This window comes from Poecilia mexicana, unplaced genomic scaffold (genome assembly GCF_051168715.1).
Source record: "Poecilia mexicana isolate PSO_F unplaced genomic scaffold, ASM5116871v1 scaffold_9, whole genome shotgun sequence".
NCBI lineage: Eukaryota > Metazoa > Chordata > Actinopteri > Cyprinodontiformes > Poeciliidae > Poecilia > Poecilia mexicana.
Window position 1 is genome coordinate 1089856 of NW_028263378.1, and position 12664 is coordinate 1102519.

At 42.0% G+C, this 12664-nt stretch overlaps 1 protein-coding gene and 1 long non-coding RNA gene across 2 annotated transcripts in view; one reads left to right on the top strand and one right to left on the bottom strand.

Moving 5' to 3' along the window:
- LOC148157560 (protein mono-ADP-ribosyltransferase PARP14-like) overlaps positions 1–12664 on the bottom strand; it is a 42565-nt gene that overhangs the window by 12807 nt on the left and 17094 nt on the right. Inside the window, exon 12 of the mRNA XM_088008574.1 lies at positions 8652–10226. Within this exon, the coding sequence (XP_087864700.1) occupies positions 8652–10226 (1575 nt within the window). The remainder of the gene's footprint in view (positions 1–8651; positions 10227–12664) is intronic.
- On the top strand, positions 566–1951 carry LOC148157561 (uncharacterized). Its single transcript, XR_015764220.1, has 2 exons — positions 566–969; positions 1247–1951. It is a non-coding gene; the product is annotated as an uncharacterized LOC148157561 (long non-coding RNA).

Here is a 12664-nt window from a genome sequence, read left to right on the forward strand (position 1 = left end):
CATACATGTTTAAACATTCATTTTAATAATTCTACAGATATATCTTTTAAAACAGGGGTGTCCAACTCTAGTCTTGAATCAGATGAATTAATTTGCACCTCAGCATGCCATGAAGTTTGGCAACACCCAGGTAATGAGCCATTCATTTGATGCATCTGTGTTGGAAGCAGAGGTCGCACTAGACTTTCTTGTCCATCATTTTGACTAGTGTCAAAAAAACTGTCATATTTTATTTTTACTCATCAAATTATAAATGATATTGATATAGGCTATTCTGTTTTTAGCTTTTGTTAACCTTCTAGCGGTCTTGAGAGATGGGAACAACTGAACCTTGCAAACTTTTGACCCTGTGCGCGATCAGCTGCATGTTTATTATGACATCTACAAAGAAAGACTACGTAACTATCACACAACACTAAAACATGCAAGAGAGTATTTGTTTGCAGATGTCATATACAAAAACCTTAACAATGCTCGAACTTTATTTGCTACTGTTGACAGGCTCACAAACCCTCCTATGACGTTACCACCTGAACTTCAATCTAATGCCGCCTGCAGGTGTAACCCAGGTTAAAATAGCCTCTTCATAAAAATAATAGTAAATTAGATAAATAGGAAATAAATAAATAGGAAAATGAATAGGGAATTAATCGATCTTAAAATTGTTATTCTCTTATTCTGAAGGGTCGCATTTATGTGTAACCCACGTGACTAGCTTCAGCCAATCGGGTTACTACGTTCTCTGACGTGAGAGAAAGCAAGCAGAGAGCGTAAAGCAAGCAGAGAGCGCAGAAGCAAACGGGATTGTGCTGAAAAGAAAAGACGGATAAGAGAAATGGACCACTCGTAGCTGATTTGCTGTTTAAGACGAGTTTGTGTTTTTATTTCTTGAGAAGGAGCTTTTCGCATATTTTTTCTCTCACCCTGACTGCGTTCGGGATCATTTTTTGTGTTGTGGAACTGGACTTGGTGAGTTGAAAGTGTATTTTGTTTCTTTTGTTTTCTTTTTTTTTTTAAAGATAATGTATTTGTTAAACATTTATTTAACTTAAATGGAAAGCTGAAGCGAAGGCTGATCAGCGGAGGCGTCGGCTGTTGCTCTTGGTGCTAACAGCAAGTCAACTGAAAGTCAACAGGAGTAACAGCTGATCCGCTGAAGCTAACAGCTGCTCTTGTCAACAGAAATTCAACCGCTTATCAGCAGAGGAGCTAACTGTTGCTAACTGTCGCTCTTTGTTGGCAACAGGCTTTTTTTTTTTTTTGTTTTGTTTTGTTTTGTTTGTCGTTTACGTTCGGCTGGGATCTGGACTAAGGAGTCTCGGATCGTCACTGAACTGAACCCTCCTAAAGAGTCTCGGATCATCACTGAACTGGATCTTCCTAAGGAGAACGAGATGGCGAGCCAACCCTGGAGCTAAAGACCATCAAGTAGGAGCTACGCCTTCTGCTGGACATTGCCAACCCTGCAACTTGGTATGACCTGCCCATGTTGTCATGCGTATTAGCAGTGGGTCATTGAAACAGAATTAACTGTTGGATCATCGGAAGAAACAAGACATCAATCTGAAGCACAGTTTGATCTGTCCTTTCTGAATTGTTCTGCTGTGTTGTTGTTTTGCTGTTATTGTTTTTTTTTTAACTCCTTAAGGGAAACACCAAAGAATTAAAAATAGATTAAACAGATTAAAACAAACTGTAAATCAAAATAGATAAATAGTATTAACTAGAACTTAAATAGAACTAAATAGTATTAACTAGAACCTAAATAGAACTATAACCTAGGTAAAATAAATAGTATCCTTAATTTAGATTTATAAAATACTCTGAAAGGAACTGGAAACTATTTTTCTTTTTTTGAATTTGTGTCATTGTGTGTTAATTGTGTAACATTGTTGTTGTTTATTCTTTTATTGTTCTTTAAACTAATAATAAGCCGGCTGTTTTAACTTAATTTTCTTTGGTCTGTGGTCATTAATTCAAACTACACTTCTCACTACTCCTGTAGCCGAACCTAACTCTGGTCTTATTACAAATTTATTAACTGTAAACACATAGCGAGTGTTACACAACAAGTTCTCTAGTTTCTTTTCAGAGAAAATTCAAAAGATCAGAGGATTAATCTGCATATCCTCTCCAAAGCCAGTACCAATGCTGTGTCCAAACAAAACAAATGCAGAAAAATGACCCAATTTCAACTACTTCATTATAAAACCCTAGAAGAAATTATAAGTCAGTGAAGCTCCAGTTCCTGCTGTCTGGATGTCCTACCCACACATTTCTTTAAGAAAGTCCTGCCTGTCGTTGCTAATGATCTGCTCCATATAGTAAACACATCGTTGTCTTCAGGTGTTTTCCCCCAGGCTTTGAAAACAGCAGTTATCAAACCACTGATAAAAAAGAACAATCTGGACAAATCACTACTGCAGAATTACAGGCCGATCTCTGACCTCTGATTCATCAGCAAAGTTATTGAAAAAGCAGTTTTTAAAAAATTTAATAACTTCCTAACAATAATGAATCGCTTTGACTCCTTCCAGTCTGGTTTCCATGCTCACCACAGCACAGAGACTGGCCTAGTCAAAGTGTTCAATGACATCCACATAAATACAGACTGTGGGAGAACCACAGTGCTGGTTCTGTTGGACCTCAGTGCAGCTTTCGACACTGTTGACCATGACATTTTACTGAATCGACTTTCTCCAGCTGAACAGAAACAAACTGAAGTTATTATCTTTGAACCTAAAGAGGAATGAACTAGAATCAATGCTCAGCTTCAGTTATTACAACTAAAAACCAGCGATCAGCCCGAAACCTGGGAGTAGTGATGACCTCTGACCTGAACATTCAGAGCCACATTAAGACAGTCACAAAGTCGGCCTTATATCACCTGAAGAACATCTCCAGGATTAGAGGACTAATGTCTCAGCAGGATCTAGAGAAACTCATCCATGTGTTTATCTTTAGCCGTATTGATTACTGCAGCAGCGTCTTCACAGGTCTGACTAATAAATCAATCAAACAGCTGCAGCTGATCCAGAAGCTGCTGCTCGTGTTCTCACTAAAACCAGGAAGATGGAGACATAACACCAGTTTTAAAGTCCCTACACTGGCTCCCTGTAGCTCAGAGGATAGACTTTAAAATACTGTTGTTAGTTTATAAATCACTAAACGGTTTAGCACCACAATACCTTAAAGATCTGTTACTGCTGTACCAACCGTCTAGACCCCTCAGATCTTCTGGTTCTGGTTCTGCTCTGCATCCCCAGAACCAGAACCAAATGAGGAGAAGCAGCATTCAGTTTCTATGCACCACAGATTTGGAACAAACTTCCAGAAAACTGAAAAACAGCTGAAACACTGAGTGCCTTTAAATCTCAACTTAAAACCCACCTGGTTAGAGCTGCTTATGGCTAAATTAGGGTTAGAATGTGGGTTTTGATGTCTTTGATGTTTTTAATGTTTTTATCTTTACCATATATCTATCAAGGGTGTGAATTATAACCTGGCAAAATGACAGATGGGCTTCAAATTTCTCCGTTGTTTAAAAAAAAACATACAGAAAATATTTTGCTAACGCGACCTCTGGTTAGAGCAGGTGAAATGTTGAAGTTGTAGAATTCAATTTGATTTGTGTCAATAGCGCCCCCTCTCTGCATGTCTGGTTACATGCTGCTGGTAATAATCAGTGTCAGTCCAGGAAATGTGCATGAGAAGTGAGTTGCATTTGTCAGAACACAGTAGCTGTGTTTCCATTACAAATGTGCAAAAATCTTTGTCTATATTCTGATGAGATATATATATATATATATATATATATATGTATAGCTCAGTGGGTAGTGGGTAAGACACCAGTCTACCACTCGGGAGACCGGGGTTCGAATCCAGGCTGGGGCAAGTTACAACAGTGCAATTGAGCTATGCAGTGTGGGTCCTTAGGCAAGACCCTTGGAGCTATATAGCCTACCTCATACCATGAGAGACACTGATAAGCATAACATGCCGGCTCAGACGTCGCCCGGCCAAACAAGGTCTGCGTCAGGTGCTGGGGAACCAGAGCACCTTGATGAAAAATGGGCTACAGGAACAAGACGGAAATGGGCGAGAGACGAAAACATGGATCTGTTGGAATGCTACTACTCAAGTAACCCTAGTCAGAGGGGTTACATGCAAAGACTGAGGGTGGAATGGTTACTTCGACACCCACAGTCTACAATGACTGCCAAACAACTAGTAGCTCAGTGCTCCAACATCCGCAAACGGCAACTGCTATCACAACTTGAGATTGACGAGATACAACACAAATGCTACGGCAAGAGGGATATTCAGTCCCATCCAACTATCGGCCGATAACCTGTCTCTCTACAACATGGAAGCTCATGTCAGGCATCATAGCGGCTAAGATAAGCGGGCACATGGATAAATACATGAGCACGGCACAGAAGGCCATCGGCATAAATAGTAGAGGAGCCAAACACCAACTCCTTATAGACCACACAGTCGTACACAGTATTACAAGAAAGCCTTAATATATATATTGCCATTGCAGTGTTTCCATTCAAAAAGCAATTAATTTAAAATCACAAATGAATAGGATTGTTCATGAAATAAGTCATTAAAAGTCATTTTCAGCCCTGGTGCTAACACTCATCACCCATCAGCCAACCAGAGGAGATGTCTTAAACATCGCCAGTGAAAGGATATTTAAACCCACAACTAGTCTTTAAAACAGGAACTCAAAAAATACAATTAAAATAAATATTATTTGCACTTTTGTGTAATCCAAATTAAGTTAGCAGCTCCATCAGGGCCCCCATAAATGATAATATTTTAACAGATACACAAACTTAAGATGTGTTAATTGACATTATCAATGCTGCTAAATTTGATTTATTGGTTTCATTAAAATATTTTAAATTGTTTAACATTTATATGTAAGATTTTAAGGAGCTGACAAGTTTACTTTGTAAAAGTTCAAAGAACAATATTCATAGTCAGATTGTTTTGTTACCATAGCAACAATCTAATGCTGTGAGTTTAATCTTTGAATTTGAGCTGTTTGTTCACAAATACAAATTAGTAAACTGCAATTTATAACTGATTGCTTTTTAGGTTGGCTAATTAAACTCCTCCCCCTCTCCCAGATTAAATCCAACACATCTGTCAGAGGTGCTGATATTTTTAGCAACAAAAGGGGCCCCTAAATAAGATTCTGCTCCAGGCCTCATACAGCCTTGGACCGACCCTGTATGATGAAGTAATCTGCTGCACTATGCAGAGATGAGCAACAAACGGGAGATTTAATTCAATGCTTCTGATGTGGCTTTAGTAGCTCTTTCATTTCATGTCTGTTGAGTTTTTAATAAGCTGGTTGGTAGAGTTTATGGGACGAGTTTCTCAGATCTCAGCTGCGCACATTAACTCTGTCTGACTAAGTGGACAAAGCATTTGGTACGGTTTGATGCATCATGTAACCGGAAAAATAATACTAAAAATAATATAATATAAAATCAGCGTGACGCGTGACTCCGAGGAGAGCGCGAAAGCTCTTCACCAGGCTGAACCTGCATGATCAGGTTAGCGCTGGGTCATTAACTAATACACTGGCCAACTGGGAACACATAGATAATCTTTATCAGTGCAGGCAGAGCCGGGCTGGGCAGCGTGTTGAGATGGAAAAGCCACACAAAATTCTTGGTCCACAAATATAAATCATTCTCACCGTTTGCTCAACGCACCTCTGAAAGAGTGACTATAAGTTATTCCTGTGGTTCACGTAGAGCTGCACAACCAGAGCTAACCAGAGTGGGGTTTAAAGTCCTACCTTGACAAAAATCTCTGGAAAGAATCATAATTCCTCACAGGGGGTTGATGTAAATATCCATACAGGTCAGCCTGTGTCCAGTTTGAGTGAAAGGAGGCATGCAGGTTCCGTGCTGAGGTAAACTTAATCCAGCGACTGCAGCGCGCGAGGCAACGTGCAGAGGCCAGCGGTGTGATTGGTCTGGCTTTAAATGCATAAAGTATAAACCTATCTTCTATAAAAATATCTTTAAAAATATCTTTTAGGAATAAATCTGCTCCGCCAGTGAAACACTCAGACCAACAGAGACGCTTGCAATCCGGCTTAAAAAGAAAAGGTGATTGTTTAATTTTTAAATTATTATTTTCCAAAAAATAAACAAGAAAGACTTATCCTGGCGGTGGCACTAATAAAGCATGGTGGGTCGCCAGGCCTATAATACACTGGGGGAAAATCTGGTGCAGAGTAGAAAGGTTATTTGAACCGGCTTGCAGTGTTGTGGTACTCGAAGTTGGTCTTGGTCTCGAGACCAGTCTTAAGACCATTTTTTGATGGTCTCGGTCTCGTCTCGGACTCGACCGCATTTGGTCTCGGTCTCGTCTCGGTCTCGGGCTCTGAGGACTCGGCATTTTATTTCAAGACCAGTCGAGAACGCAACTGTGAAAATATCACTAAACGTACAGCATACTGTCCAGTTTATTTGTTAACATCTTTGTTTTCACTGGATGCAAAAAGCGCCGATTAAAATCCAAGCAACTACATGTTTCTCCCCCTCCCCTCCCCACCTTTCACTCGCACGCGGCGCTCCAGGACATGCACAGTGGTTTTCTCTCAGCGGCAGAAAATGTTTGTCTAATCGTCAGTAATATAATAGCGCTGCATAAATAATAAGAAATCCGATGGCCACAGCTAACTCAGCAGCGCTTCGCTTTCACAGACGGTGGGGACAACGTCTAACTTTTTTCGTCACTTAGAAAAGTAGCTTAAAGAAGGTAAGCTCCGTTGACGTGATGTTAGCAAAGCTAGCTGTATAGACACACATGCATTGTGATGAAAAAAAGTCACTCACTGCCTGAATTATTGTGCGGAGGTGTTGACTGACTTGTCACATATATGGGACAACGCTATGTCCAAAAGTCTGCAATATAGTGATGTGACATTCAGAAACAGTCGATTCTTCTCCATGGCTCTTTACTTATTAGATAGGACTGGAGTGTCGCTGAGAGCCGTTGTTCTATCAGATAGACATATGCTGTCAGAATAGCATACATGCAGTGAGTACCATGCCTGCGCATGCGCATTAAGAAGTCCGACCGTCAGAGGAGTTGTCAGTTCACCATATGCAGCAAGTTTTAATGACGAAAATAAGTCATTAAATTGTTTTCAATGATAACTATATAGATATACATGTGTTGTCATGGTTTCAAAGTGTATTTAAAGCAGGGCCTGGCTGCAGCTGGAGTCAACTACAACACACGACCGTGTAAAACTCACTTAACCGCTAAGTCAGGATGCCATACAACTGTTAATAAAGTGTATGACGATCTAAGTCATGATTCTATGTTGTTGATTAAATGAAATCTTATGGTAATGACGTGTCTGACAGATATAGCCGGTGTCCTGTCAGATAGCCATACGCTGTCAGAATAGCATACATGCAGTGAGTACCATGCTAACGCATGCGCCTTAAGAAGTCAGTGGAGTTGTCAGTTCAGCATACGCAACAAGTTATGACGAAAATAAAAATTGTTTATAATTTGACATAATATGATAACTATATAGATATACATGCGTTGTCATGGTTTCAAAGTGTGTTTAAAGCAGGTCTGGCTGCAGCTGGATGCCATACAACTGTTAATAACCAAGTGTATGATGATCTACGTCATGATTCTATGTTGCTGATTAAATAAAATCATATGGTAATGACAGCGTATGCATGTCTGAGCTAAGCGTACGACTATCTGACACCGTATGCTGATCTGACAGAACACCGTGAGTTTTGCTAAGCGTATGACGATCTGACCTGACAGAACACCCGTTCTTTGTTCTTGTAATGTTCTGTGTACACTGCATCATTATTTTATTTAATTATGTATGTTGATATTTAAATTAACAAATAACTAAAACACAAGAACAAAAGAGCACGCAGAGCATGCACATTGCTCTTTGATTGTTTTTGTTCAAAGTGGCAGCTGTAATGTCTGCCATGGTGTCAGACTACCTGGCTTCATGTACTGGGATAGAGGGTGAGAACGGTCACGGTGAGCACCTTCTGCTTGGTTACTTCTTGCTTGTTGCTCCTTGGTCAGTGTTCATGGTTGAGCGTTATTTACCGTCAGGGCATTGCCTCAATTGCTATGTTTAATGGTGCAGACAGTGGTGGTTTCTTATATGAGCAATATGGGCAAATGCCCAGGGCGTTATGTTTTTAGGGATGGCACGAGACCATCACACATTGTAGCACAGAAATTGAATATTTAATATTGGTAATATGTATTAAGTATTTAATATCTAGGTGTTTTTATGGGAATATGGGTCTTTCAGATTATTTTGAGAAGCAATTTTGATCATATTTTACATTTTATTGTGTCATGTAGCTGTAGCCGGTCTTGGTCTTGACTCGGTCTCGACTTCCCTCGGTCTTGGTCTTGACTTGGTCTCGGACCCTAAAAGTCTCGGTCTTGTCTTGGTCTCGGGTTAGGTGGTCTTGAACACAACACTGCCGGCCTGTGAAAGTGGAGTGAAGAAGAACCCTGTTACACAGGGATGCATGTAAAAGCTGCAGAAAAGTAGCTCTTAAGGACTAAAGTTGGAGACCCTTGACACAAGTCTTTACTTCCTGCAGAACAACCTAGAAATGTGATTTTGTTGAACTTCTCTTCAACGCTCCCTTCCTCCTCCTCTTCATCGTCTTGGATCTCTGGCTGAAGCATCACCACACAGCTGAACTCTGCCATCACTGGAGGCAGGAACATGCTTCCTTGGGACAGGAAGTACTTCTTTGCTCCAGGTTTGTCCACAGTTAAGGTGTCAGCAAAGAGAGCAGAGGTCAGTTGTTGGAGGATGGATCTGGCTCTGTGGGCATCAAGTCGAGCCCCGCTGATGACGATCTTTGGTCGTTCTGGATCAAAGGTCACAGACACCTTGTTGTCATTGGCGACTCTGGACCAAACTTCGTGTCTGTTCTTCTGAATGAACTGAGCTACGGCACAGGACTCAACCCGAAGGACCTCCTGAACCTGTGAGTAGTTCTGGATGAACTCCCTCAGACTGGCGCTCACCTCTTTGACAGGATTGATCAATCCAGCAACTGTTACTTTGTCTCTTCTCTCTGGGTGGATCAAAATGATGACCGTTTTGTTGTTGGAGGAGTTGTAGGTGTCCAGCAGTTTCCCTCTCAGCTCTTTCCAGTTCTGACGGTTCAAAACTTCCTGATCTTTCACATCCAGATTCTGCACAAACAGATCTTTCTTCATCTTGCTCTCAGCATCGGCCAGGGCTCTGTCAGAGCTCCCCAGTAAGAAGACGCCTCTGCTTTCTGTGCAGTAGATGGCCCTGATGCCTTGGGACGTGAACAGGCTCTTTGACATGTCCATGGGGTTCACCTGCTGCAGGTATTCCAGGAGGCCTGCAGGGACATTCAGAGTTTTCTTCTTCATGTTCAGATTTTTCTCTAGGATCCAGGATTTGATCTGGTAAACTTCAGCAGGGAGTCCCGAAATGGTCAACCTCCCAGTGGCTTCGTTGAACGAGAGCTTCAGCTCAGGAGAAACGTCAGAAGCAGCTTTCTGCAGCCCTTCCTCCGTCAGGATGAGGAAATACGCAGGAGAAAAGTCCAGGCGCTCAGTCACGCCTTTGGTCTGCTGTTCAATGTGACTCATTAATTTAAGAAGGATGTTTTCTACGGGAGCTCGGATTTTCTTTATATCGTCAGCTCTGCCGGCGACCGTCAACACGTCTCTGGATGGATCGAACTCCACTAAGGCGTCTTCCTTCACCACCGAGCGGACTTCCTTCTCAGCAGCTTTCCATGCCTCTGTGTTTGCGTCGCATTCGAAGGCCGAGTACTGGGCCAGGAGTTTGCAGAAGGCGTCCTTCGCTGCCTCCGCCCAGCTGTCTACGTCTTTCGTAGTCAGACTTTTCTGCCTCAAAAAACTCGGCAGGGGGCCGAGTTTCACCTCAGGCTGGTCCAAATCTAAGCTGCAGAAATGCGGCCGCATCTGATCGTTGAGGCTTTTCAGCATTTTCTTGAATAGGAGGAATTTCCAGATCACTGGCAGAATCTTCTGGGTGACGGGCTCCGGCATCTTCCAGCCTGGCCGCGCCTGGCCGTACAGGGCGGTTCCCAGAGACTCGTAGAACGCGTACAGCTTGACGGGGATGGAGCGCATCACATGGTCTTCTTTAACGCAGATGCTCTGAACAACTGCAGCAAGACACCAAGAACAGAGAGAGGCGGTGAAAGGATGAATTTAGTAGAAGAGAATCTTAAATAAATTCATTAATTTATGCAGGTCATCAGAAATTACCATTATCGTAATAATTACTATTAGCTGATAATTCAGTAAGAGTTTAGCACTTATATGATAATACTAGAGTACTATATTATTATATAATTTAAATGGCAGTAGGCAGTGGTCGAAACAATAACTTTTAACAATGAATCCATAACTGACTCTTATCAAAAATATTTGAGTCTAACATTCACCTGTTTGTTCTTTACCCTGCAATTCTGTCTATCATAGAAACCTAAAACAGGATAATGAATGTATGAGCTCATTACATAAAGGATGTCTATGAGAATAAAAATAGGTTTAATACATCCAGATGAAGAATAAGTCAGCTGAGTTATTCTTCATCTATATGTTACTATATGCCAGTGGTTCCCAAAGTGTGGGGCACACCCCCTAGAGGGGGTGCTGTGCCATAGTGGGGGGGCACGATGAATGTGGGAAAAAATAAAAACTCTCGGGGAACTGTTCGTGTTTTAACCCGATTTCCAGATGGAATGAGCAGGAATGAGACACACCTGGGAACAATCAAGGGGAAGACAGGACAATACAAAAACTCACTGGACAGAAACCTAAAATAAAGACACAGGAAAACTCAAATCATGACAGAACGCCCCCTCAAGTGCGGCTCCCAGATGCCCAAAAACTCCAAGACACAAAATAAACTCAAACACGGTGGGAGGAGGGCTAGAGTCCTCCCAAAAAGCACAAAATAAATTCTGTCCACAACAAAAAAAATTATCAGGGCTGGGATGGCTGTGAACAGTGCAGGAGGCGGACCCCTCATGGGAGGTCCAGCGGCTGACTCAGGCGCAAGAAGCAAACCCCTGGAGGCGGGTCTGGTGGGCGACACGGGCGTATGAGGAGCTCGCTCCCAGGTGGCCGGCGACGAAGAAGCCATTGGGGCCTTGGGAGGCGATGAAGGAGCCATTTGGGGCCGGCAGAGGGCTCAGAGGAGTCACTAGGAGGAGCAGAAGACTCGGAAGGAGAACTAGGGGTCTAAACTCAGAGGGAGCACTAGGAGGCAACAAAGAGTCTCTGGAGTCATTAAGGGGCGACAAAAAGTCTCTGGGGCCACTAGGAGGCGACGACCCACTCACTGGGGCGCGCCATGCCACCAGCTGTGCCACTTGTCGGCCAGGTGCCAGCTTGGCCTCCTGGAACTCCATGATCATGGGGACTGTGGCTGGAGCTGGGGTGGTGGAGCGGAAAAATGGAACAGAGTCTCTGCCTCCTGCAACAGCTCCACCGAACCCAGCGGAGGGAGGCGTGGAATCCAATATTCCAATGATAACACCATCTGCGTAGTCATCGGCAGGTGGAGTATGGCTTAGCCCTAGCCTCCACATAACCCTTAATAGTTCCTATTAATTCTTCACAACCCGCAAGGTCCATGCTGATGTTTCTTTCTTACCGTTCCTCACCGTACATACTTGTGGTCGGGTCCTTCTGTCATGAGGTACGGTTGAGAGGCGGTGGTGTGGTAGATGCTGAGACCCAGGTAAGTGAAAAAAAATGATGAATTTAATGATGAATCCACAAAAAAATACAAAAGTCCAAAATCCCAGGGAGCGCAGATGAGCAGAAGCCTAAATGCTCAGAGCTGGTAGCAACTGGTAAAATAAAACGACAAACCTGACGGCAGACTAGACAGAAACCTAAAATAAACACACAGGAAAACTCAAATCACAAGAGTAGGTTTATGTCTGGTTGAACGACGTGTGTGGCCAGTTGATTTTTTTTTCTTTATGGGTGGGGGGGTGCAGGGGATTTTATTGCAATCCATAGGGGGGCCCAGAAGAAAATCTTTAGGAACCACTGCTTATATGGGAACCTGGGCCAAATTTTCCCATGTTCCAGGTTACACGTTAGTTTCCATTGCAACTGATTCCCTCTAATTGGCTGCTTTCAGTATTAAATGTATTAGTTGCAGGCGGTTATCCCAGTAGCTGGAGTCATCTGTGATTGGATTGCAAGAAATTAAAGAGCTACGACATAGAACCTCAATCTAAGAAGCAAATAAATAAAACTCAAAACTTCTTCAATTAGTTGAAGTAATTCAACAGCCTGACTTGGTAGCAATGCTTTAGTGTAGATTATCACCTCTATTCTCAACATAGTGACCAATAAAAAGTTTTCATTAACTTCTTAACTGTCATGATGATATGGTTGTCTTCATGGACTCATTGACTTATATATGTGTTTTGGTTTGACAGTTGTAATAGAAAATGTAATTTTAACCTTATTTCATCTTAATTTACTTAACTTTATTTCACTTTAACTTTATCCAAGTTTATATTGATAATATTATGTATCTGAATGTTTTTATTATTCTGTTACTGATAAAGAAAAC